This window comes from Arachis ipaensis, chromosome B2 (assembly GCF_059453495.1).
Source record: "Arachis ipaensis isolate K30076 ecotype BB chromosome B2, ASM5945349v1, whole genome shotgun sequence".
In the NCBI taxonomy this organism is placed as follows: domain Eukaryota; kingdom Viridiplantae; phylum Streptophyta; class Magnoliopsida; order Fabales; family Fabaceae; genus Arachis; species Arachis ipaensis.
In genome coordinates, this window is record NC_142437.1 from 111,546,206 (window position 1) to 111,571,253 (window position 25,048).

Here is a 25,048-nt window from a genome sequence, read left to right on the forward strand (position 1 = left end):
AAATTCTAAATTCTCTGATCATAGCCTAGCCCAGATGACTCAGGGCCATGGAGTAAAAAAAAATTGGGCCACCTTGAAGAAGTCTAACAAATTTGCTGATCCAGATCAACATGATCATAATTAACATAGGTCAACCTACTCAACTTACTCAAAGCATTGGCTCCAAGACTCGCGACCGACAAGACTTGCGTGGCAAGAAAAAGACTAGTAATCTCACTACTAATGATATCTACAAGCTTAGTATCTACTCTTACATGGAGTAACTCCCCAAATATCAAGGGAACAACTATTCACTACTACTAAGAGGAAAGATTATGTAGTGATGGTCAAGCCATCCCTTCCTTTATAAATATTTCAATAACCTTAAGTACTGAACAACTCCATTTTATGTAAAAGTTGTCTAAAATTATTGTTAATTTAAATATCGGAATCCTTTCAGGTACTTTTTATTGTCATTCATTCGAAGATGTCAGGCAACTTCATCATTTAAATGAATGAATCAAAGTCTTTACACAAAAAAGTCTAGACCACACATCTTCGCCCATTTCACTTCAGTTTCAACTATTTTTTTGGAACATGCTCCAAATAGTGTGGATTAAAAAAGTAGTTTTACAATAAAAAAATTGTGTCTAATAATAATTAATTAAAATTTAGTTTCTTATCCTTAATATTTTACCAATCTCCTCACTCTATAACATCTTTTCCCCTTCAAAATGGATAGCTCAAGATCACTCAAACGAGTCAAAAACTGTTTCTTTTTTTTTTTTATAGAGAGTCTCAAACTATTCTTATAAGAGATCTTCCCATGAAAGGTAGCCCATTTACTAAAAACTTATTGGTTCTAGGAGGGTTCTTTTTTTCCTTTTGAAATTGTTCTAGGAGTACTTGAACCATATATCGTTCATGGAGTCTTTTATTTTTGGTCTTTATTGAGAGTCTTGAAATAGAGTTGGAACCTAACCATGTGCGTCAACCAAAGTTGGCTTGGCCATCCAACATTTCCAAGCCCATTGTTTTGTTGTTCAAAATTTTACATATTCCTCATACCCAAGCCCATGCCAAACCCGAGAAAAAAAATTTAAAAATAATAAAAGATATCTATCAAAAATAAAAAAAATAAAAAAAATAAAAGACTAAATTAAAATAAAACACTCTGAAGCGATTAGTGCAGCAGTGTCCCTCTCTCGCAAGTGTCGCCGCCAGTCGACCGCCAGTTGTTGCCCTCAGCCGCCGCCCGTCGCCCCCTTTGTCTCTGCCAATATCTTCCCGTTCATCTCAGTAAGCTCCACTCTCGTATTTTATCCAATTGTACGTACCTACATACGTAGATAAATACATACGTGGGGGAGATTGAGAACCACTCTACTATTTGAGTGATTAAGAAAATTCTCGAAACCTTTGGGTTTTAACGATTTTATGTAAATCTGAAACGTACTTAGCATGAGACTTGTAAGAATCACAGAACAAAACGAGTGAGATTGTTGTGGTCACAGCCTCGCCCTTTACCTGTTTGTTAAAATGCGTCAATTGAGCTGAGTACTTAGAAACTTAGAATGCTTTCTTCATTTGTTAGGTTTTTATGTGCAAATGTGCAATCAAGGCCTGATTTCTATTGTGTTATTGATATGCCTTTTACTTATTTGTTATGGAGTACGTGTATGTGCTGGGATTCCTGTGTTATTTGAACATGAAACTATGTTATTTGAACTGAATAAATTCAATAATGTTGAAATTTTAGCCATAAATGAAACTACTATGCTATGGAAATTGGGGGTGGTGATTGTAATGAAAAATGCCCTGATACATCAGAATTTCTGTCCTTGGTTATTGTTCCCGAAATGTAATTTTGGAATTCATTATTTATATTTTTTTTTATTGTGTTGTAGTTGCTGTACATCAGAATCTGGCTTAGAGATTGTGTAGGTTGGGTTAGAACGATGAAGCAAGTCGTAGGAATGGTGGTTTCCAATAAGATGCAGAAGTCAGTGGTGGTGGCAGTGGACAGGCTATTCCACCACAAAGTGTACAACCGTTACATCAAGCGAACTTCTAAATTTATGGCGCATGATGAACACAATCAATGTAACATTGGTGATCGGGTTGGTAACAACTTTCTACTTACCCATCTAATTTGCAGTCCTTGTTTATTTCTTAAAATATTGAACTTAGTTATTAGTATTGTCTTTGTATCTTGGGAGTTTAGTATTTTAACTATAGACGTGGTTTATGATAGGATATTATGATGGCATTTGATCCATATAGCTGATCTCTCTTGGTGGAATAAGGCTTGGTAGTTGTTGTATTATTCATTTATTCTTATCACTTGATGGTTAAATGTTAATATACTCTCTAGATTTTGCAAGAAAACTTAGTAAGCAATCTCTTTTGCTGTTGTTCTTTCAGGTTCGACTGGATCCTTCTAGGCCTTTGAGCAAGCGCAAACATTGGATTGTTGCTGAAATTCTCAAGAAAGCACGCATATATACTCCTCCCACCGCACCAGTATCTGAGAATGTACCCTCCAGCACTGAAGCACCTCCTCCCTAAATTGGTGCAAGGTATTGAAAGAATCTTAGTTGTCAAATCTACAGCAGTTTTGCTGTTGACGTAAATGGAACTGGAAATAAAGTACAGTAGAGTCAGCTAGTAGTTTGATACCTTATTCAAGTATAGTAGAAATGGTTTATATGCATACTTTTTGCAGCTTGAATTTGATTATGCTGTTTTGTTACTATTAGTAAGAAAGCTTGAAATGTAACCTCTGGTGCTGTCATCGTCTTAGAAGAAATCCAAAACCCCATTTATTCTCCATTTTGAGATTCTGACATCATCTCTAAATTTGTTATGGCAGGAGAAATTTATTGTGCAGCGTTCTAAGGTTGATTAGCTTGTACCTTGATGGTTTGGAAACAAATCTTCTCCAATCTCATTTTCACATAAGTATTGCTAGAGTTTAGGTTGCCAAGTTAACGTGAATGTTTGATCTTTATTACCATCTATGCAAATGGTTTTGTAGTGTACTATGATTAAAAGAAAAAAGGGATAAATTTTTCTCATGATTATGTTGCATATTTTCCAGAACATTTCTTTGGTAATTACATATATTCACATGCATTATTCTGTATTGTATTCACCTCTAGTTTCTCTCTAAATAAAAGCCTAAGATTTCATTATATTAACTTATTTTTACAGCACTTCTACCCCCCACCTTGAAAATCCCCTGTTAAGAAAAATAGGATTACCCATTAGAGTGAGAGATTAATAACATTGCAGGGAAGGCTTCATGGATAGAATTGAGGTTAAAATATATTTACTCCCCTAGAGTTAGGTAATATTACATACAACATTCTTTGATTTCTTATACAATGGGTATTTGGTGTCATGGAAGATATAACTTAAATTTAAAGGAAAGTTTGTATATAGTTTTACAAATGAAGGAGTGTCGCACATATATCGCCTAACCTGAGAGGAAGCCGATGTAATTTACCCCAGAATTAATTCCCAGTCTATAGGAGAGGTCCCAAAACAATCGAAGGCTCAAACCAGAAGATGCAAATTGAGCTAGGTAAATTGAGTTGAGAACAATGATTAGTGTTACTAACCTTAATGAACTGCTGCTAAAGATGGTGGATGCCATATGATGTGGTGTGTTGACCATCCTGAAGTCAGACTACCTTACTCTTCTGGTAATCTTGGTTTTAATATATAAGTAGATAACTTATGCCCTCTTCTCTGTCTGAGATGATAATATATCTATATTAGCTCACAATGCTAAGTGTCACTATCCAATTAAGTTCTTTAAAAGAAAAAATACCAACAACAACAATAACAAAAAATAACCATTTACAAACTTAGAGGTGGTGTTGTTGAGTAGTGCACTTTGGAATTGCTCCCCATGTGTTAAATAGAATGGTTCTCTGAATTTTGAGTGTTTTGCATTGCCTTGTAAGTGGAAAGGTGATCATTTTCTATTTCTATTTTTCTTGAGCATTCATCCAAATGGAATAGATTATTCAAATTTCAGAGATACGTCTTTGTTAATTTTTTAATTTTTCTTGTAAATTAAGCCAACAAACACACATTTCCATATTTTCTTCCCCTTTTGGTGTGGTCTTTATCCTGATCAAGCTTATCAAAATAGATTATTTAAATTTCAGAATCATTTGTTTAATAATAATAAAAAAAAAATACTTGTACAATATGCTCAGCAAACAGTTTTTAATTTTCTTTTGGCCCCATTCTTAATACCTAATTCTTCCAATTTTTCATTTTAAACACGTCAATATTTATTTGTTACCGTTGAATTGATTCATCACCACTCTTTATATATGCCTTCGGTACAAAGCAAATTAGCGAAGCAATATTAAATTATATATATATATATATATATTTGCTTTCGGGGTTAGACCAATTCGTTAGACGTATGGGGCAAGATTTTAATTGTTTTTATGGCCAAGCTTAAGTTCTTTCATTTTCGTGGCTCACAGAAATCATTAATGGAATCATAAGCACAAAAAAAAAAAAAAAAGAGTACAAAAAGAAATTGCGTTATTATGTCATGGTTAGTGTGTGGCTTTGTTTTGTTAGCTTCTAAGTTTGTCTTGCATGATTGAGATACAGATGTGTAATTGTAGTGCATATAGTTCAACTCAACGATTTAATAATTAGAAAAGAGGCTTTGTCTTTGGGCATTGCCCAATTAAGTGAATGAACAAAAACGGTAGTATTTGCAGTAGAATTTAAGGTATAGGCCTCACTCATTTATTTAGTATGAGTGGCGTTTGGTTTGGGAAAAACGATGGCACTTTAAAATTCTAGTCGTTTGGGACAAATATCATGGAGAAAGCATGATAACTAGAAGAGATGATATTATTGTGGAATTTATTTTGTACTAGCTCAAATTTATACATTTTGAGACTTTTTTCTCCCTTTCATGAATATGTTTTTTTAGAGGATTAAGTAGGTGAAATTAAATTTTTAAAAATGTTTTGTATATTTCGAAACTTTTTACTAAACATGGAAAAATTTTCACACCCACAAAAATGTAATAACATTTGTCTATAAAAAATAATTGTGGTCAAAGAGGAAATAGAATTCAAATTTGTTGAACTAATTATCTTTCTGTAAAAAAACAAAAAGGGTGCTGAACTTATGATAATTCAAACTTCATTTTGTATTTGTTCAACCAAAATCCACTTTTAGTTTAGGATTCTTTTTGCACCATTGAAATTCATATGTTTTTTTTTTTTTTTTCAAATATGTAAACCGTCGAATACAGTGATTAATAATCTCTTTAAGGGACAAACACTAACCACATGATGCTTTCGATTTTCATGGTGGGATTTGAACTCTCAATCTCTTGGTTAAACAACTAAGTAATGAGTCACCAAACCACACTTAGTTAAATTTATATAATTGTAACAAACCTTTTTTGAAGCACATGGAGGTTTCAGTTTGAAATGTCTTGACAATGATCGTGACTTCTTGTAAGTGTTTGTTCAAGATAGCTACCACATGCGTTATATATAACATAATTATATTTTAATTATTCTATTGGTTATTATAATTTTATTAAATTTGTAATTAGATTTTTATATATATATTTTTTAATTATGTTCTTATATTACTTTTAATTTTGTAATTAGATCATTTTCATATCAAAAACATTAAAATTAACGAAATATTTCTCCCAAAAAACATTTGTCAAATATCTAATTAGGTTCTTAATTATGGATACATTTAATTTGCGGAGTAAATGATCTAATTATATTCTTAATTGTAGATACATTTAATTTACGGAGTAAATACTCAACTCTAATATTTTTTACACTAAGAAGAACCTAGTTATAAAATTAAAAACAATGTAAAAATTCAATTAAAAAAAATATAAAAATCTAATTGTAAAGTTAGTGAAACTATAGAGACTATTAGAATAATTAAATCTATAATTAATAATGTAGACGGTTGCAAGATTTTAAACTTATTTAGCATAAATAAATTTCAAGGAGAAATTTTTAGTTATAATGATTAGAAATTATATAAATAATTAAGTACTAAAGGCCTTAACAAATGTAGTAGTTGATGACAGATGCAATAACAAATGTTTATTGGTAGTATATAACATTTTACACTAATATTATATCAAAATTAATTTTCTATGTTGATATTGTTTCTTGTAACTTGGTAACCATTAATTTCAGTTAAATTAATAGTTTGATTCGAATTTATTTTAATCTGTTTTTAATCTACTTCTATGTTGATACATAATGTTGATTCTTTGTTAAGTAATTTGAGTACAATGCATATTGTTGTTGTACTTAGTCCCCCCCTTTTTCTTGTTTTTCATTAGTTAACCCAGTGATTTGTTTATCCATAAAGATAAAATTTACATGAAAGGGCATTACTGAAATAAGCAAAAATACTGAGGATTTAGTGATTTACTCACCCAAAAAAAAAAAAAATATTAAGAATTAATGTTCTTAGAAATTTACATGTGACATAATATATGCTGATGTAGACAAAAGCTCCTTTTCTACAAAAAGGTTGAGTTTTCTTTTTATCAACATCTCTTTGTCATGCTAATTGTGGTGATAAGCGCCAAGAATCATGCTTAGTTTACAGCGAATATGATATAACATATAACATAAGGAATAATGTCCAACATTTTTGTTTCTGAGAGTTGACACAATTGAGAAAAATAATTTCATTACATAGCATGGTTGTTTCTATTCTTATAAGCCTCGTTAATGTTTCATTAACTATTTGCCAACCCATTATGATTAAAGTGTATCAAGAGAGGATTAAATCTCCATCTTTTAAACTTTTTAAACTTTTAATTATAAATGTTTTAAGATAGAAATACAGTGTTGTAGGCTTGTAGCAATACAATTAAATCATGAATAAAAAAAAAGGATAATACAAACAAAAGAATAGTGAGATGACAGTTTCACCCCAATAATGAAACATTGTTACAAAGAAAGTAATTCAGCAAATCTAATGACATAAGATGAACTTGCAAGTGTAAAGCCAAAAATCTTCCCCTTTGTTTTTGTGTTACTTTTTTTCCTTACATTACACTTCACTCTTTGTCTCATCTCACAATTTCAGTTAGCAAGTCCCTCACTAATTTTGGCGGGTCATAGACCCCCACCAATATTAAAAACAAATTTATATCTTCTTTTTTCTCATAAATACCAACACAACTACCTCTCTTTGTTTCTCACTCCCTCACTCTCTCTTTCACTCTCTTTCGCCATTCAAAAGCTCTGCAACTACACTAACATAAACGGTTCATAATAAACGGTGCCGTATCAATCATCACACAAAACGACGCCGTATCACTCAATGACACCGTCTACGCTTCTCTATTTTCTCTTACTAATCTTCCCTTCCGCGCTTTCTCTCTCCTCCGACGGCCTCGCGCTTCTCTCTCTAAAATCTGCCGTCGACGGCGGTGCAGTCACATTCTCCGATTGGAACGACGGCGATACCACGCCGTGCCGGTGGTCTGGTATCGCATGTTCGAGCATCTCCGGCGAGCCTGAGCCTCGCGTCGTCGGCATCGCGCTTGCCGGGAAATCACTCCGGGGATACATTCCATCGGAGCTTGGGACATTAAGGTACCTCCGGCGACTCAATTTGCACGACAATGAATTCTACGGCGTCGTTCCGGTGCAGCTCTTCAACGCCACCGCGCTTCACAGCTTGTACCTCCACCGGAACAACCTCTCCGGTCCATTCCCTCCGTCGCTCTGCACACTTCGCCGCCTCGAGAACCTCGATTTCTCCCAGAATTCGTTCTCCGGCCACCTGCCGCCGGAGCTCAAGGACTGCAAGCAGCTTCAGAGACTGATTCTGGCGAGGAATAATTTTTCCGGCGATATTCCGGCCAATGTGTGGTCGGGGATGGATGAGCTCGTCCAGCTCGATCTCTCCGATAATCAATTCGAAGGTCCGATCCCTGACGAACTCGGCGATTTGAGTTCTCTCTCTGGCACACTAAACCTCTCGTTCAATCACTTATCCGGTAAGGTTCCGGCGTTGCTTGGGAAGTTACCGGCGACCGTGAGCTTCGATCTCCGGAACAACAATCTAACCGGCGAGATTCCCCAAACAGGCTCATTTTCAAATCAGGGCCCCACTGCGTTCCTTGGGAATCCAAACCTTTGCGGATTTCCATTAAGAAAATCATGCAACGGTTCGGATTCAGGCCGGGGATCACAGGAAGGTCCCGACGCGGCAGCACATGCGGGGACCTTCCATTCAGAAAAAGGCCTGAGTCCCGGCCTCATAATCCTGATCTCAGCAGCCGACGCTGCTGGGGTCGCCCTCATCGGGCTAGTAATCGTATATGTTTATTGGAAGAGGAAGGATGATGGCAATGCCTGTAGCTGTGCAGGGAAGAGCAAATTTGGCGGCAGCGGCGGTGGCGAGGAGAAGATGAATCTGTGTGCATTGCAATGTATGAATGGAGTGAAGAGCGACGAGGAGGAGGAGGAAGAGGAAGAGGAAGCGGGGGAAGGTGGAAGAGTTGAAGGGGGTTTGGTGAACATAGACAAAGGGTTTAGGTTTGAGCTTGATGAGCTTCTAAGGGCATCGGCATATGTGTTGGGGAAGAGTGGGTTGGGGATAGTGTACAAGGTGGTGCTTGCTAATGGTGTTCCTGTGGCGGTGAGGAGATTGGGAGAGGGTGGTGATCAGAGGTATAAGGAGTTTGCTGCTGAGGTTCATGCCATTGGGAAGGTTAGGCACCCTAACATTGTGAGATTGAGGGCTTATTATTGGGCACATGATGAGAAGCTTCTCATTAGTGATTTCATCTCTAATGGCAATTTGGCTCAAGCACTTCGAGGTTAGTTCTTTCATTTTCACATCCTTAATGTGTGTCATTTGATTTATTTTAGCTGCTATGGATTTTCCTTCTCAGAAATTGAAATATTTATACATTGTTATACAAGATGTAACATTATCTTGTATAAATTTTATACTTTATTTAATACTAAAAATGTATGTGTAATTGATATACTTTGTTTACACTATAGTGGAGTATAAGTAATTGATTGTTAACAATGTGCCTAAAATATAGGAGAGAGGCATGTTTTATGCAAGAATGGTTTGATTTATTGGTTTGGATTGAAGGAGAAGGGGGTTTGCTCTAAATTTTCACTCTTTCAATCGAGGGACATGCCTACCTAACCAAACATAGTAGGTTGTAATTGAAGAAAAACGTAATCACAATGATATTGATAGGTAACAATAATTAGGGGTAAAAGAAGACTAATGGTTGGCTAAAATTTTGAACTTATAGTCGAGTTTAACCGATTAATTAATCATGCATGCATGGCAATTTGGGACTCAACTGCCACGTGACACATGAGAAGAGTTTAACAAACATGCACATAAACTATTTTTGCTCCTTTGCTTATTTGGAATTATGGGTGCACTAAGACTCTATAATTTGTCAAACACCACCATTTATAATATCTTTTTCAACTTTTTAAATGGCTTAAATTTTATTTTCTCATTAAAAACAAGTATTTAGATCCTATTACGGTATGTGAATTGTGAACTGACTGTGTCTGGTCCCATTTGTTTTAATGAGATAAAGAGACGGCACATGGGTAATTTTGTATTGTGTAGTAGATGAGGACATGAGGTCCAATCTTTTCAATTCCTGTGTATAATTTTAAATCATAAGAAAAAAAATAAGAGGAAGAAAATGGGTACACCTTATTTATTTCTAAAGAAATGATATTGTACAAATAGAATTTATAGTATATTTCCTTGCTTGGAATTAGAAATAGAAAGGAAGAGGGGGATTGGAAATGGAAGTTTCGTGTCTTCTATCATTGATGACTTGGACCACCCTATTCCATCAATTTGTGTGAGAGATGAAGTGATAGAATTATAGGAACACAATCATATTTGTTTGGGACCAAAACAGCTTATACATAGCTTTTAACCGCCAAGATAAATTAAAAAAAGCTTGGACATAATAGTTAGGAAAGCTCCTTCAAACTTCAATGTCATATTTGTTTTCTTTCAATTGTCTGCTTATTGACTTTTGAATCCCTATCTTCCTTCCTTGATCACCCTCTTTAAGTCTTTGAATCGCATTTTGAAATTAGTGTCTGACGTTGTGTCTTGTAACGGTGTTGTACTTGAAAGCATAAGCTAAAAGAAGGCGCAATTTGTCCCAATTTCTGCCTTCCATTCAGCTTAAACAAGGTTACATTTGTTAGTGGAAAATGGGTGCCTTTTGTGGTTTCATGATTTGTTTTGTCTTTTAGGCTTAAACTTCCTTCCGTATGAAGCATAAAAGCATCAACAAGATTCATTAACCTCTTTGGTTCAACCCTGTCCCTATTACAACTTTTTCCTATCCTTTCCTTGCTTCTAATGCAACCATATGCCAATCCTAACACTGATAGAAAATATTTAAAGCCAGCATAAATTTGCAATTGGCAATTTAAAACTACTCAAGAATCTGCATTTGCACTATGTTCTAGATGTTATAAACTTGACTAAATTCATTGGTAATAATAAACAATTCACCTTAGGAAATTGCCTAGTACACTCTAATTTGATTGAAAATGTTTCTTTAACATCTACTCTATGATTGTTAGAGATTTTATGCAGTTTTTCATTTCAACCTTCAAATCTATTTATCTTTTGTATTTTTATGTTCAAATAACATCCCTCGTTCTGAAAATACAGGGAGAAGTGGACAACCATCTCCAAACCTTTCTTGGTCAACAAGGCTTAGAATAGCCAAAGGAGCAGCAAGAGGCATGTCCTATCTCCATGAATGCAGTCCAAGAAAGTTTGTCCATGGTGATATCAAACCTTCCAACATCCTACTTGACAATGACTACCAACCATACATATCCGATTTCGGGCTCAACCGGCTAATCAGCATCACCGGCAACACCCCGTCGACTGGCGGCCTAATGGGTGGTGCTCTTCCATACATGAACTCATCACAGAAAGAGAAGACCAACAATTACAAGGCGCCCGAGGCACGCTTCCCCAGCTCCAGACCAACACAGAAATGGGATGTGTATTCATTTGGGATTGTTCTGCTTGAATTGCTAACTGGCAGGACGCCGGAATCTTCTCCGACAACTTCAACTTCTTCTGTGGAAGTTCCTGATTTGGTGAGGTGGGTAAGGAAAGGCTTTGAACAAGAGAGTCCCTTATCTGAAATGGTTGATCCATCATTGCTACAAGAAGTGCGTGTAAAGAAAGAAGTGTTGGCTGTTTTTCATGTAGCATTAGCATGCACTGAAGGTGACCCCGAAGTTAGGCCTAGAATGAAAACTGTCTCTGAAAATCTTGAAAGGATTGGATCATAGTAAGATTCCAATGGTAAGAGAATTCAGACCTAGTTGCATGAACACAAGTTTAACACACCATTTCTTAAGTACACTTGCAATAAAAGTGAGTGCTGCTAATTTCATTTAATATTCTTTCACTGTTTATAGATCCTATCAATTTTTATGTGTGTGCTTGAAAAATAGTGTGTTAAATTCTACAATAATTTTCAAGAGGGTGAAGGTGCATTTGACTTGAAGATCAAGATATGTGTAATATTTGTGGTGGTCATGAGAAGATTTTTCTTTTATGATTGGGATATTGAGAATTTGAGATGGTGATGCAATTTTTTACCATCTTGGATTGATTAGGCACTTAACTTGTTGTGTGGTACTGAAGCAATTTTTGGAGAGCTGTAACTATCAAGGTCTCTCTTCATTCTTATTCTTTTTTGGTGGAATATCAGTAAAGTTGTTGGATATTATTTAAATTTTGTCTGGTCTTATTGCTTGCATCCTGAACATGATTACAATGATACCATGATTAACTCCATGCATTATGATTTGAGTTGGCAGATCAATTCAGCATCATGTTGTGCCACTGTTTGATTTGATTAACACTTTTAATTGATTTTGCTAAGATGATTCTACAAATATGAAAGAGAAGAAAAAGGAAAAATTTTTCTGACCTTGAGCATTAATTGAGACTAGTTAGTTTCTACAAAATAAACTTGGTTTGTAACTATCAAATTCTAAGAAAGTGTGTTCTATGGTGTCTAACTTTTTAATTATGGAAAACAAAAATAAAAACTAAGGTATATTTTTTTGCCTCTTTCAACTTTTAGGCAAATTAAACACCCATGTGTTAGGCACCTTAGAATTTCCCTTTTAAGAAATACAGCAGTTTACTACTTTCATTTCCTTCAATTGATTATTGGTTGATAATTAAGAGTACAAATAGAAGTTATATTTCAACTTTAATGCTGGTTGATGTAGTAGGTGATTTTGTATTTTTGTTTTCAATTTGTAGAGTCCTAGACTCCTAGTAGCTTAATTTGACAGGTCCAAAGAATGCTAATAGAAGTCTCTTGTCTCTTCTACGATTTCTTTTTCCTTTTTGTGTATTGTCTCTTCTTGGATTTATTCTGCATAACATGTTTTTGCTTTCGAAAAATAATTAAAAGTATTAATTTATCCTCTTAATTATTTTTTTTTAATTTTTAAATTAAAAAGTTTTGAACTTTTTATTTGTTTTGATATTTTAAAAAATAACATACTTTAAAATTTTTACTCTTTTGAGTATTAAAAGAATAATAAGATGAATAAATTAGAATTCCCAATCATTATTCTCTTGTTTTTATTTTCTTTTTTTTTTTTTTCTATAGATCAAATATTTTCAGCACACTTTCGGTACATTGTCACTTAGCCTTTTTAGGGTATAGGAAATGGATTAAAGGCCCAAACAATATGAGAAAAAAAAAAGCCTAGAACCCGGGAAGTGCGGCCTATTAGCTTCATCCCTTGAAAAGAGTTGTCCTTGAGGAAAAAAAAAAAAAAAACGTATTTTCATATTTCCTTTTACTTATTACATAATCTAACTATTTATTCACTGACCAAAAAAAAAAAAAAAAAAAACTATTTATCCTAGTAATGTATATATGCAAAGGTTACAAACTTACAATATAATCTCCTATCACTATAGTACATACATTTTAGTAGTTGATATAAGCTATAGTAAGATGTAAAAGTCTTAACTGTTACTAGTTCATGGATTTACCACTCTAAGGTGCTAATATAGTAAAACTGTGCTTTCACTAACAATTTCTCTATGCAGAAGTTAAGCAAAAAATTTGATGCCACAAATATGTATGGAAGGACCCACCAATAGATATTTCTATTGAATGATGTTAGTCGCTTATGACTTGTCACATATCCGTTAGTTACAAAACATGGATGGACAATAATTCTTCTTTTTAATTTATTTGTTTCATATCAATGTCCCAAAATATTGTCTGATACTTCTGTTTTCAACAAAATTTTATTAGATTTTCCATCTTCTAGTTTTCGTATATAAATAAGTTTTATGTTTTTATACGTTGTTTTGATGCATTAATGACTAACAAAAAAAATTCGATATGGCTATTAAGTGGTTAATGTATTTCGTCACGATGCCATTTGCTTTCGATGCCATTTGCTTTCTCATATATTTTCTCTCTCTGCAAGAGGATATAAGAGTCTTTACCAATCTTTGAATACGAAAGAAGAAGAAAAAAATATATATAGAATCACAAAGAGCTGTAAAAAAAGAACGAGATATTTAAATAAGGTTAAGTGCATAAAGAATAAAGATGGAGATGTGCTGGCTCAAAAGGAGAAGATTAATGAAAGGTGGAAGAGCTACTTCTACGAGTTATTTAATAAAGGACATAAGATTCTTCCGAATTTTGGTCGGTTATACACAAGGAAAGAAGATCAAAATTTTGACTATTATCGAAGGATTCGAGACTTCGAGATAAAAGAGGCTCTAAAGCAGATGAAAAATGGCAAGACAGTAGGACCTGATAATATTCCGATTGAGGTTTGGAAGGACCTTGGAGGAAAAGGTATCAACTGGTTAACCAAGTTTTTTAATGAGATTTTAAGGTCAAAGAAGATACCTGATGAGTGGAGAAAGAGCACCTTGGTACCTATTTACAAGAATAAGGGAGATATACAAAGTTGCAAAAACTATAGAGGGATCAAACTCATGAGGCATACTATGAAGTTATGAAAAAGGGTGATAGAACAGAGGTTGAAAAAAAAGACACAAGTAACAGCCAATTTGGATTTATGCCAAGCAGATCCACCACCGAAGCGATATACCTGTTAAGAAGGATGATTGAGAGGTATCGTAGTAATAAAAGAGATCTACATATAGTGTTTATTGATTTGGAAAAAGCGTACGATAGGGTGCAAAGGGAGGTTTTATGGGAGGTTTTAGAAAAGAGGAGAGTAAGGATCGCATATATTCGTGCAATTAAAGACATGTATGATGGAACCACAACTAATGTAAAAACTCAAGGTGGTGTGACAGAAGAATTTTCTATTGGTATATGATTACACCAGAGATCATCATTAAGTCCATACCTTTTCACATTAGTCTTGGAAGTATTCACAGAGTACATCCAAGAGCCTGTGCCATGGTGCATACTTTTTGCTGATTATATCGTCCTTATAGGAGAGTCAAGGGAATACCTAAATAAGAAGTTAGACTTATAGAGAGAAGCTCTAGAAGTGTATGGTCTGCGCATAAGCCGTAGCAAGACGGAATATATGGAATATAAGTTCGGTCTGAGAAGGAAAACCCCTAATATAGAGGTGAAGATTGGAGAAACATCCTACGGAAAGTTAAAAGTTTTAAGTATCTTGGGTGCATCATACAGCATAATGAAGAGATTGAACATAATGTAAATCATAGGATCCAAGCAAGTTGGTCAAAATGGCGGAGTGCATCTGGTTTTATATGCGACAAAAAAGTGCCTTTAAAACTTAAAGGTAAATTCTATCGTACTACTATAAGACCGACTATGCTTTATGGTACGGAGTGTTGGGCGGCTAAAGGAGAGCACGAACATAAGTTGAGTGTGGCAGAGATGAAGATGTTGAGATGGATGAGTGGTCATACGCGATTGGATAAAATAAGTAATGAAAATATAAGGGAGAGAGTTGGAGTAGCACCCATTATGAAAAAGATGGTAGAATTGCGTTCAAGTAGTTTGGACATGTGAGAAGAAGACCGACAGAAGAGGAAGACCTAAGAAGACCATCCATAATGTGGTCAAAACGAGACCTACATGTAAACGATCTCTCTGTAGACATGATACATGATAGAGTTCAATGACGTTGTTTGATTCATGTAGTCGACCCCATCTAGTGAGTCAAAGCTTTGTTATTGTTGTTGTATGTATTTTTTTTTTTTTTTTTTAGTTTTAGTTGAGCTAAATTTTTAAATTTAAGCTAGGGATTTAAATTAAACTTTTTGCAAATAACAAGTTTACCGTATAAAATAAGATAATCAATAAAAAATATTTTTTTAATATTTTAACTCTAATTTAAAAAGTTAAACTATAATTATTTTAACCCTAATAAATTTGAATAATTTTATTATAAAAAGATTTTTGGATAGAGAAAATGGAAAAAAATATAATCTATTTTAAAAAATAATAAAAATAAAATAACATATTTTTTAGATAAACATTCAACTATTTGTAAGATACAAAAGAAAAATTAATTATTTATCAAAAAATCTTCATGTCTTCACCGTTTTTCTTCCTCGCTCTAACCATTAGCATAAAATTTTGTTAAGCCTAAATGTGTGGGATAGAATTTAACAAAGGAAAACATAGTGTGTACAAATTCCACATCAACGTTAGATTTTGGTGTAGATAGATATGGTTTTATTTTTGCGTCCAATAGAGTGAGTCTTTGATTTCTCATCCAGATGCTCAAAAATGGCGTCGTCTTCTTTTCTTTGCATGCATATTCACCATCACTACCCTATGCATAATATTCTCCACCATCATCACAACCATTCATTGTTGTTCTTCAACTCTAAACCATCAAAGCTTCACAATCATCATTGCTTCCCAACTCCAAGAGTTGCTCCAAAATCATGTCTAAGTCACAAAAACAGTGACACCAAAACAGATTCCCTTGAAGAAACTGCCTCTAATAAGCAAGAACCATGCTCCTCCTCCTCCTCCACCACCACCACCACCACCACCACTACACCCTCTCATAATCCTTCATCTTCATCAGTTCAAGGTTCTTTCTTTGCTTCTTTCATACATCAGTTCAGGTACTTTATTGGTTTCATGGATTTGGTGCTGGAAAATCAAATTCATCCTCTTGTTATTTGTGTGTATGTATATACGTTGGTTTTGAAGTTTTATTTATTTGTTTGGTTCATGAACAGAAATGGGTGGCTTGTATTTGATGATATGGGAATGGAAATGTTGTCCATTGCAATACCTGCTGCCTTGGCTTTGGCAGCTGACCCTCTTGCCTCATTGGTTGATACAGCCTTTGTTGGCCATATAGGTAAGTTAAGGAAGTTCTTGTGGTAATGAATTTCATTTTTTATTGATGTTTTGCTTTCAAATTTTTAAGGGGAAATTAGAATTTGGGATTTGATTCTAAGTTGATAGCGATATATCATGTTCCTTCCGCAACCAGTTTAAACTTTTGGAAGAAGTGGTTTCTTGGTCATTTGATTATATCCTGGATTGGGAAGCTAGTAATTCTAGTTTTCTAGGGTTGATTTCTAGTTACCATCATAAGAGAGTTTTGCATAACTGAAATTTCACTATACAGGATCGGTTGAATTGGCTGCTGTTGGGGTTTCAGCTTCTGTGTTTAATCTAATTTCAGACTTGTTCAATGTTCCTTTGCTTAATATCACTACATCCTTTGTTGCTGAGGAGCAGGCACTGATTAGAAAGGAAGGTGACCACAATCAAAGTAACAATAATGGTAAGTTTCGCATAGCTACCTCAAGAGTTAAGTCCCAAAGTGGTCAACTAAAATAGTTCTTGAGATCCCGATTGCCCAATTACGTCCCTGATATTGGCATAAGTGCACCACCTTAATACCTAATGGTTTGATAGTCACTTGATAGAAAAGGACTGAGGGACTAACATGGTGACTTTTGTCAATCTCATGGACAGGGATGTAATTGTTGCAATTGGAATCTCGGGGATTATTTTAGTGTGTGCAACCAATCTGAAGGACCACTTTGGGGGGCATAATTCCTCCTTCACTATAGCTGCAAATTTGTATATATTCTGTGAGTCCTGATCTCATGGATGTTATACGGATTTGGCAGGGAAGTACCAAAGCAAGAAGCTTATTCCTTCAGTATCAACTTCGTTAGCACTTGCTACGGCACTTGGAGTTGCTGAAACTGTGGCGCTTTCCTTTGGTTCAGGCATTCTTATGAATATCATGGGTATACCTGCTGTATGTAATTCTTCACTGATTGTTGATCCATGCATTTCACAGTTTCGCCTTTATGTTTCCTGATTGTCATAAATTTTTATGACTTAAGATGTGCATGTGAATGATGGCTCTTCATTTGTATTATTTGTTCTATTTGTATGTAGGATTCTCCGATGCGTGAACCTGCCGAGCATTTTCTAACAATGAGGGCTTTTGGTGCTCCAGCAATCGTGATCTCATTAGCCGCACAAGGAACTTTTCGTGGATTTACAGATACAAAGACTCCTCTGTATGCAATTGGCAAGTGATGCTGATGCTTCCTTTTTCCTCTGTCTCATTATTGTTTCCAATATTCCAAAGATCTGTTTAAACTTCAATGAAACTCATTTTATTTGGATCCAAAGGCCTTAAGAAAATAAAGTTCATCCTTGAATTTCTAGAATGATTTTCTGAATGTGTGAGTAACGAAGACTTTGTTTTGGAATTCCAGGAGCTGGAAACATTATTAATACCATACTGGATCCACTATTGATATTTTTCTTTGGCCTTGGAATTGGTGGTGCTGCCGTTTCTACTGTGATATCTGAGTACGTCGATGATGTGGTAAAACTTTATGTTATTATCCGTGCATCTTGCACTTGTCACTTACTAATTGCTCACTTCATATTAAGCATAATTTGTCTTTCTGTTCACCAGATACTTGATAGCTTTTATACTTGTATGGAAATTAAGTGACAATGTGCTTCTATTCCCTTCCGATGTCGATTGGAAAAAAATTTTCAACTATCTGAAATCAGGTATGTACTTCTATATTAAGTTGTATCGTAGTTTCAACGGTCCTCATCTTTCAAACAGGATTTATTTCAGTTAGCTAGAAAAAGTTTTTGGTTGATTTGCAACTTGATATGATTTAAATAATGGAGCAATAAAAATTAGCTTCTACTTTCAACGATATATACTGCGTTTTGTAGGTGGTCTTCTGATCGGTAGGACTATTGCTGTGCTTATGACAATGACAGTGGCAACATCCGCAGCAGCTAAGCAAGGCCCTACACCTATGGCTGGTCATCAAATTTGCATGGAAGTTTGGTTGTCAGTATCTTCCCTCACCGATGCTCTTGCGCTTGCTGGTCAGGTAACACTGTAATATCACAGTTGACCATATCATGCATTTTGTTTACATCTATGAAAAAGTTGGACCAGATCAATTGATAAAAAAGACAAGTAGTTTAGCTAATCCTGTTTCCAACTCACAAGGTACTCTGACCTAAATTTCTTAGCCAGTCGTATGTCTCAAGAGTCTTCCATTTCTGTTCATATTTCATTCTTATGATGCTATCAAATCAATAAGAAAACCATGAACCACTTTCCTCATGTATAACTGACTGAGAACTTGTTAGGCTGTGTTGTAGTAACAATATTTTCTTTACAGGCTATACTTGCTGGTAGTTACTCGCAAGGAAATTACGAGCAATCACGCCACCTTATATATAGAGCATTGCAGGTTATTCCTCATCACACCTTCTTTGGATGAGATTTTGGATATTTACTGATCCAAGATTCTTTTCTCCTCATACTCTCATTTTTTAATGTCAAACAGATTGGTTTGGGAACCGGAATTACCTTATCAATGATTTTATTCTTTGGGTATGGGGCATTTTCTAGCTTATTCAGCACAGACTCTGAAGTTCAGGATGTTGCTCAGTCTGGTCTACTGGTAAAAAACCACAATTAATTAAGTTTACTTGGTGATAATGAATGTATAGGCAAGGAGCTTCTTAACATTGCTGCTTTTGATTTATTTTGTTACAGGAAGTGTAATTGTGGCATTTTCCCCTAACAATAATCCTATCGTGTTCCTGTCTCATGGTTAATGAAACTTGAATATACAACACAATACAAAGATGTGAAATAATGCGGCCAAGAAGAGATGACGATTTCTAAAAGTGATAGAGAAAAATTATGATTTAAAATTAGTAGATATCATTGCATTGAAAACACAAGAAAATGCACTTGTGTTTAATTATAATGGCATTTTCAGTTACACGCATATAAAGATTCAAAATAGAAGTTAAAAAAAAAAATTGTGAAAGTAACAGATTCGGCGTCCAACCCGAATACATGTCTGAGTTTACTTTCATAGCTTCAAGATGAAGTTTACATTTTGATGCCTGTTTATACTGAAATGAAGATGCGAATTCGACACTTCATTATCTTGTCTTATCAATCATTGACAGAAATGCAATGTTTTGTCAAAGGAATAACTAGCTGAAGTGTTCTTGCAATTGTAACCTTCTAGCATGCATGATCAGTAACTTTGATAAATCTGAAATGTACACACATGCAGTTTGTTGCTGGATCTCAACCAGTGAATGCCTTGGCATTTGTTGTTGATGGACTTTATTACGGAGTATCAGACTTTGGATTTGCTGCATACTCTATGGTAATTATCTAGTTCAATGATCAAAAGATAGTTAAACATTTCACATAATCACTCTATCTTACTTTGTTTCCCATTTTTCTGACATTCTTGGCCCTTTATTTGGCTTTGATTTGTAGGTTCTAGTTGCACTGATTTCATCAGTTTTTATATTGGTGGCTTCTCCGGTCCTTGGACTTCCCGGAGTGTGGACAGGATTGTTCCTTTTCATGGTTTTGCGTGTTCTAGCCGGAGTTTGGAGGTATTTTAATTCATTAACACAAACATTTTTTAGAGGTTATCTACTTGAAGGGAAGGAATTCTTCCTAATGATCCAAAAATGCATATTTTGATCTTATTGTTTTCTTATCATTTTTTATTTTTTATTTTTATTTACAAGGTTGGGTAGCAAAAGTGGACCATGGGATATGGTCTGGTATAAAGATGGAGCAGAAGATTGACCGAGGCATTTACACTCAAATTTCCCTAAGTTTCCCCACTTTTACACTGCACACTGGTCAGAGAACATAATGATGGTGCTCACAAGTCACAAGCTCTTTTAACATTTTGGAGGATGTGCACTTTCTTGCTAGAAACTCATTCCTTCTAGAAGATCAATCAAGAGAACAAATTACTTCCTCCTTTTTAAACTAAATGTTAGCTTTCACATTTTCTAGTACATTGAAAATTCAATAAATACGTACACAAATCGTGTCCGTGAATATTAAATTTTTCGATGTACCAAAAAAGTGAAAGCGACATTTATTTTGAATCAGGATAGCAAGTGTTGCTGAAGAACAATTGCCAAAATCTTACTTGTACAATTACATGGAAGCTGAATGTGCAAGAAAGTACAAGAGGGAGAAAATCATTCTATTGGATGACATTGCTTGCAGCTACAAAGCCAAGATTTTGCTTGTTGCATTTCTTGGAAACATTTGATGTATTGGTAGATAAGACTTCCATGAATGTCACTATATATATTGACTTGGCAATAGCTCCACATGCATTAAGATCCTTTGAATTTTCAAAGTTATGCTAAATGCATGGTATTTTTTGTTTTCAATAATTAAGGTCGAGTCTTAGATGGGGGAATGGTTCATTTCTTTGTGAATTGTGAATAAAAAAGAGTAGCTTTCAATGGTTAATGTAGTGGGTGAATTGTGGATGAGTCTGATTTTTTAACATCTACCAGCAGTTCTCCAAAATCCAAAATGTGAGGAAAATATAATATCTTAAGAATTTAATTTTGATGGATTGTCAGAGTAAAATAGTTCTACACCTGCATCTAATTACGTAATACTACGTCTGTAAAAATAATTATTTTTTATATAAATTACGTTTATAGTCATTTAAAAAAACGAATGTGGCTGGACAACTGTGTAAAACGTTTTACATTGACTGTGGATCAAGATTACACTCATCATTATAAAAGAATGAGTCTACTAATTTGCCTTTTACATTAACAATAGTGGGTAGAAAAACATCAATATGTTCATGCACTAACCTCATCAAAATGAAAACAAAATTTGTAAGCATTTGTGAACTCCTAAGATCCTAAATGTGAAAAGCATAAATCAAGTAACTTCTGCTCTTCTAATAACCCAAAATCATAGTCAGGTCTCAAGAAACTATAATCATGATCCATTTCTATGCTAGCAACCTGCATATTATTCAGATGTTCACACAGCTTCCTATTACGCTTGGAACTGAATTCAGATAACACATTTCCATCATCTCCTTTTTCTTGCAATTCAAGCTTCCTATCAATGTTGCTGTTCAAAGCCTGAAACTCATACATTTCTCCAACATTGTCATCTGAACCGTTAGGCTCATTTTTAATTTCATCATCGCTATTATCGCAGCCGTAGCAGTTGCAAGTATGTACCATGTCAGCTTCTACTGGCATCAGTGGCTTCTCTTCTTCAACATTAACAGAAGGTTGATTTTCATCATTCTCATTTTGAGATTGAATACAGTTATTTGAGCACTTGTTGCTATAAAGTCTTAGAATTTCAGAAATTACTTCCTCCACATGTTTCTTCTTCACCATATATGCCTCATTTTTTATGTTTGACTGATCATAATTAGGTTTGGGGTTGCAATCCTCATCTGATATCTGATTGTTAAAGTAATCATCAGAATGGTTGTCAATATTGCTCAAATCACATGATGATGTTAAACTTTTGGTCAATTCTTCGATTGGTACTTCTATATTATTCGCTACAATCTCATGCTCGTTGGCGTCAGAAGCCGCGCCATCAGCTCCAGAATTCATTGCCATACCAATAAACTCAACACCAGAGCCAGGACACTTTAAAACCTCTTCTGATTCTCCTTCGATTCCTTCACTTTCTCCAGGTATTTTAGCTTCAATATCCTTCATTTCCTTATGAACAACACTTGCATCATCACATTTCTCATTTTTTTGGACATCATGATCTTCTTCCTTTGTTCCCTCGAATGCTTCAACATAAGAAAAATTAGGTTTGTCTTCACGAAACTGATGAAAATTACCATCCAAATCCTCAGCTTTAGGAGCCTCACCACTACTCAATATAATTCCATTCTTACTTGGTGATTCTTCAGAGCCTACTGACTCCAAATCATGCTCCGGAAAGTTCAAACGTGCGCCTGAACCGTACATTGTCTTAGCCGCTTTGTCATAAGCAAGAGCAGCTTCAAATGCAGTGGTGAAAGTGCCAAGCCAAAGCCTCTTTGCATTCTTCTTACTCTCATGGTTGCTGATTGGTTCGCGAATTTCAGCGACCCACTTACCCCAAATCCTCTGCCTCACACCTCTGTATCTAAACTCAGAGTTCTGAGGCCCTCCTTTACCTTTCATGCACCCTTTCTTGGACCCTTTTGCAGGAACTTTGTGAACCACATGCACCCCATTTGTGGAGAAATCATGTTGAATGTCGATGTTCTTCTTCTTCCACTTCTCAAGAGTGTCCTCCAACGAATCACTTCCACACCTGCGCCTCTTCGACGAATTCCTGTTTCTGCATCAACCACCAAAAACAGAACTCTTCTTAGAACTCTAAATAGTCATTATTCAAAAGTTTTGACAGATATAAGTTTTCAAAGTCCAAAACAAAAGAAACTACAATTAGTCTTAGAAGAACCAAAAACTTGTGCAACAACCAGAAATTAGCTTGTGATTCGCAGCAGGGGAAATCCAAAAACAAATTAGAGACGTCAAAATAGAAGCAAGTTGAATCAAATTTCAATGAAACAAATAGTTGTTATTCATAACACAAGCAAGAAGTTTTGACAAATATCCTATGATTTCACTAACCAAATTTTTAAATTCCAAAACAAATGAAACTATGAAGTCAGTTGTTTTGCATGTCTGTGTGCTTAGAAGCACAAAAACACAAACAACTTGTTCAACAAACTAGAAATCAATGAAAATCCCAGATAAAAGTTGAATCAACAATAACCAACAAGTATATGAAGCTATCTATCTATTTACTTAGCTTGAGTAAAAGATAAAAATTCTTATGAAAGAAAGAAGAGTAATTGAACTGACCCAGAAACGATTTCAGTGGCCATGATGCCTTTTCTTGATTTTGCTGCTGAAGAAGCATGTAATTGTATTAGTTGTTGTTGTTCTAGTTCATTGTTTTGTGGTATGTTGTGGGTTTGAGTGCACAGATTTAAGGTTCAGGGTTCTAGAGAGGTTTATAGCATTTTCACACAGATTATGTGCTACTATGTTTTTTTATTGCTTACTATATTTATATTTATTTTTATTTTATGTATTTAATTATTTATTATAAAAAAAAGGAAAGAATTTGTTATGTAAGTGCCAACGTCATTGGATTGGGGATCAAGTAATTGAGTAACTAAGATAATGGCATGAAAGTTCCCGTTTTGCGGCTATTTATTTCTTTGTTATTTATGTTATTTATTGTATTGGCTGCTTTTTGCGGCTGTGTTTTTATTTTTATTTTTATTTTTTTTTTCGTTCTCTCGTCTTGTTTACCAAGTTTCAACTTTCGAGATTCCTTAGTTACGAAGGGGTCCACTTTTTGTTTGTATGCTGGTACTGTTCTGACAACAATTCAGAACGATATTATCACATATCACCAGATATGGCCAATTTTTTAATGTGATTTTTTTAGAGTGAAATCTTACCTCAATTTCTAACCATTTTAGGAAATCTTTTTTGTCCCTCGACAAAAGCATAATTTTATTGCGATATCCATTACTTCTTTCAGATATTTTGGCTCTTTCACCAAAATTTTTGTCAATAAAAAAAATATAATTCCAACTCAACCCTTAATATTATCGATATCTATTATCATTTTTTGTATTTTCTCTTTTTTCTCTTTACTATTTTTGGCCATTATCATTACCAACATTCATTATCATTCTCTGTTTTTACAGCACTATTCTACTGTCATCATTTTTCTTCTTTTTGACCGAACCAAAATCACAAACTCATATCTCACCCCTTACTTCTTTGTTCACCATCGACAATCCTGCGCCGCTACGGCTACACTCTTTCCCTTTTTCTGCTCCTTATTCTCACAATCCCTCTCTCATTAGCTTGCCTATGTCTCTATTTGGTTTCACACTAAATTTTAAGTCTACATTTCAAGTAGAGAACTTTACCTCTAACAAATTAAAACACCGACGCACTCCAAAATCACCAAATCACTCTTTAATATAAAAATCGATACTTTAAGTAAATATCTATACTCAATTATCAAAATTCAGAAAAGGACAACTCATAAGACCATATCCCAAACCAAATTCAAGTATTTAAACATATAAAATTACTCAATTGAAAGGAAGTGGCAGACTGGCAGTGGGTTGGTGCAACAAAGAAGAAGAAGATGACAACGAGTTGGTACAGCTAGAACAGAGAATAGTAGTAGATGTTGGTGATGATGGTGGCCGAAAATAATATTGAGGAGAAGAAGAGAAGAGGATTAGTCTGGTGGTGTTCTGGTTCGCATAAAGGAGGAGAGCAGAAAAGAAAAGAAGAAGAGGGAGAAATTTGTCCATTAAATTGTTGACTTAACAGTCCACGTAGGCAAGATCCGTTAAATCTAGACAGAGACATTAATGGAGGAGGTAGAAGGTCTCACGGAGTTAATCGCCAGGGGTCGCGATGGGATTATGCTTTTGTTAAGAGACGGAAAAGAATTTCGTAAAATTGTTAGAGCCGAGTTGATATTTTACTCTTTTTTTTAAGGGTTTATTTATTTTGTGTTCTTAGGACATAGGTTAAAATTATAAAATTAAAATTTTTTTATTCAAAATATAAAAAATTTAAAATTTTAATGTATTTATTTTTTATTTATTAAATAAAAGTATTTAAATTTTT

At 34.6% G+C, this 25,048-nt stretch overlaps 4 protein-coding genes across 5 annotated transcripts; 3 read left to right on the plus strand and 1 right to left on the minus strand.

Annotated features, from left to right (window-relative positions):
- Positions 1-1,137: 1,137 nt before the first annotated feature.
- On the plus strand, positions 1,138-3,056 carry LOC107625801 (uncharacterized). Its single transcript, XM_016328524.3, has 4 exons — positions 1,138-1,278; positions 1,887-2,099; positions 2,404-2,558; positions 2,852-3,056. Exons 2-3 carry the CDS (start codon positions 1,938-1,940, stop codon positions 2,545-2,547), a joined length of 306 nt encoding a protein of 101 aa, XP_016184010.1. The 5' UTR covers positions 1,138-1,278; positions 1,887-1,937; the 3' UTR covers positions 2,548-2,558; positions 2,852-3,056.
- A 4,130-nt stretch (positions 3,057-7,186) lies between these two features.
- Positions 7,187-11,803, plus strand: LOC107625800 (receptor protein kinase-like protein ZAR1). The gene is made up of 2 exons (XM_016328523.3): positions 7,187-8,851; positions 10,717-11,803. The coding sequence occupies exons 1-2, from the start codon at positions 7,345-7,347 to the stop codon at positions 11,352-11,354; spliced, it is 2,145 nt and encodes a 714-aa protein (XP_016184009.1). The 5' UTR covers positions 7,187-7,344; the 3' UTR covers positions 11,355-11,803.
- Positions 8,620-20,855, plus strand: LOC107625803 (protein DETOXIFICATION 44, chloroplastic). 2 transcript variants are annotated; one of them, XM_016328525.3, is made up of 14 exons: positions 8,620-8,633; positions 15,698-16,149; positions 16,267-16,391; positions 16,665-16,823; positions 17,176-17,309; positions 17,453-17,588; positions 17,779-17,875; positions 17,985-18,085; positions 18,260-18,423; positions 18,721-18,792; positions 18,889-19,005; positions 19,636-19,731; positions 19,848-19,969; positions 20,108-20,855. In XM_016328525.3, the coding sequence occupies exons 2-14, from the start codon at positions 15,803-15,805 to the stop codon at positions 20,166-20,168; spliced, it is 1,731 nt and encodes a 576-aa protein (XP_016184011.1). In that variant the 5' UTR covers positions 8,620-8,633; positions 15,698-15,802; the 3' UTR covers positions 20,169-20,855. The 2 variants fall into 2 exon arrangements, 1 of the variants encoding a protein (XP_016184011.1); XR_015904870.1 differs by lacking the exon at positions 8,620-8,633 and having other exon boundaries at positions 15,636-16,149; positions 19,101-19,731.
- Positions 20,856-21,133: 278 nt separating this feature from the next.
- Positions 21,134-23,426, minus strand: LOC107625804 (uncharacterized). The gene is made up of 2 exons (XM_016328527.3): positions 23,243-23,426; positions 21,134-22,712 (listed from the first exon to the last, which is right to left on the minus strand). Exons 1-2 carry the CDS (start codon positions 23,263-23,265, stop codon positions 21,257-21,259), a joined length of 1,479 nt encoding a protein of 492 aa, XP_016184013.1. The 5' UTR covers positions 23,266-23,426; the 3' UTR covers positions 21,134-21,256.
- Between the last annotated feature and the right edge of the window lie 1,622 nt (positions 23,427-25,048).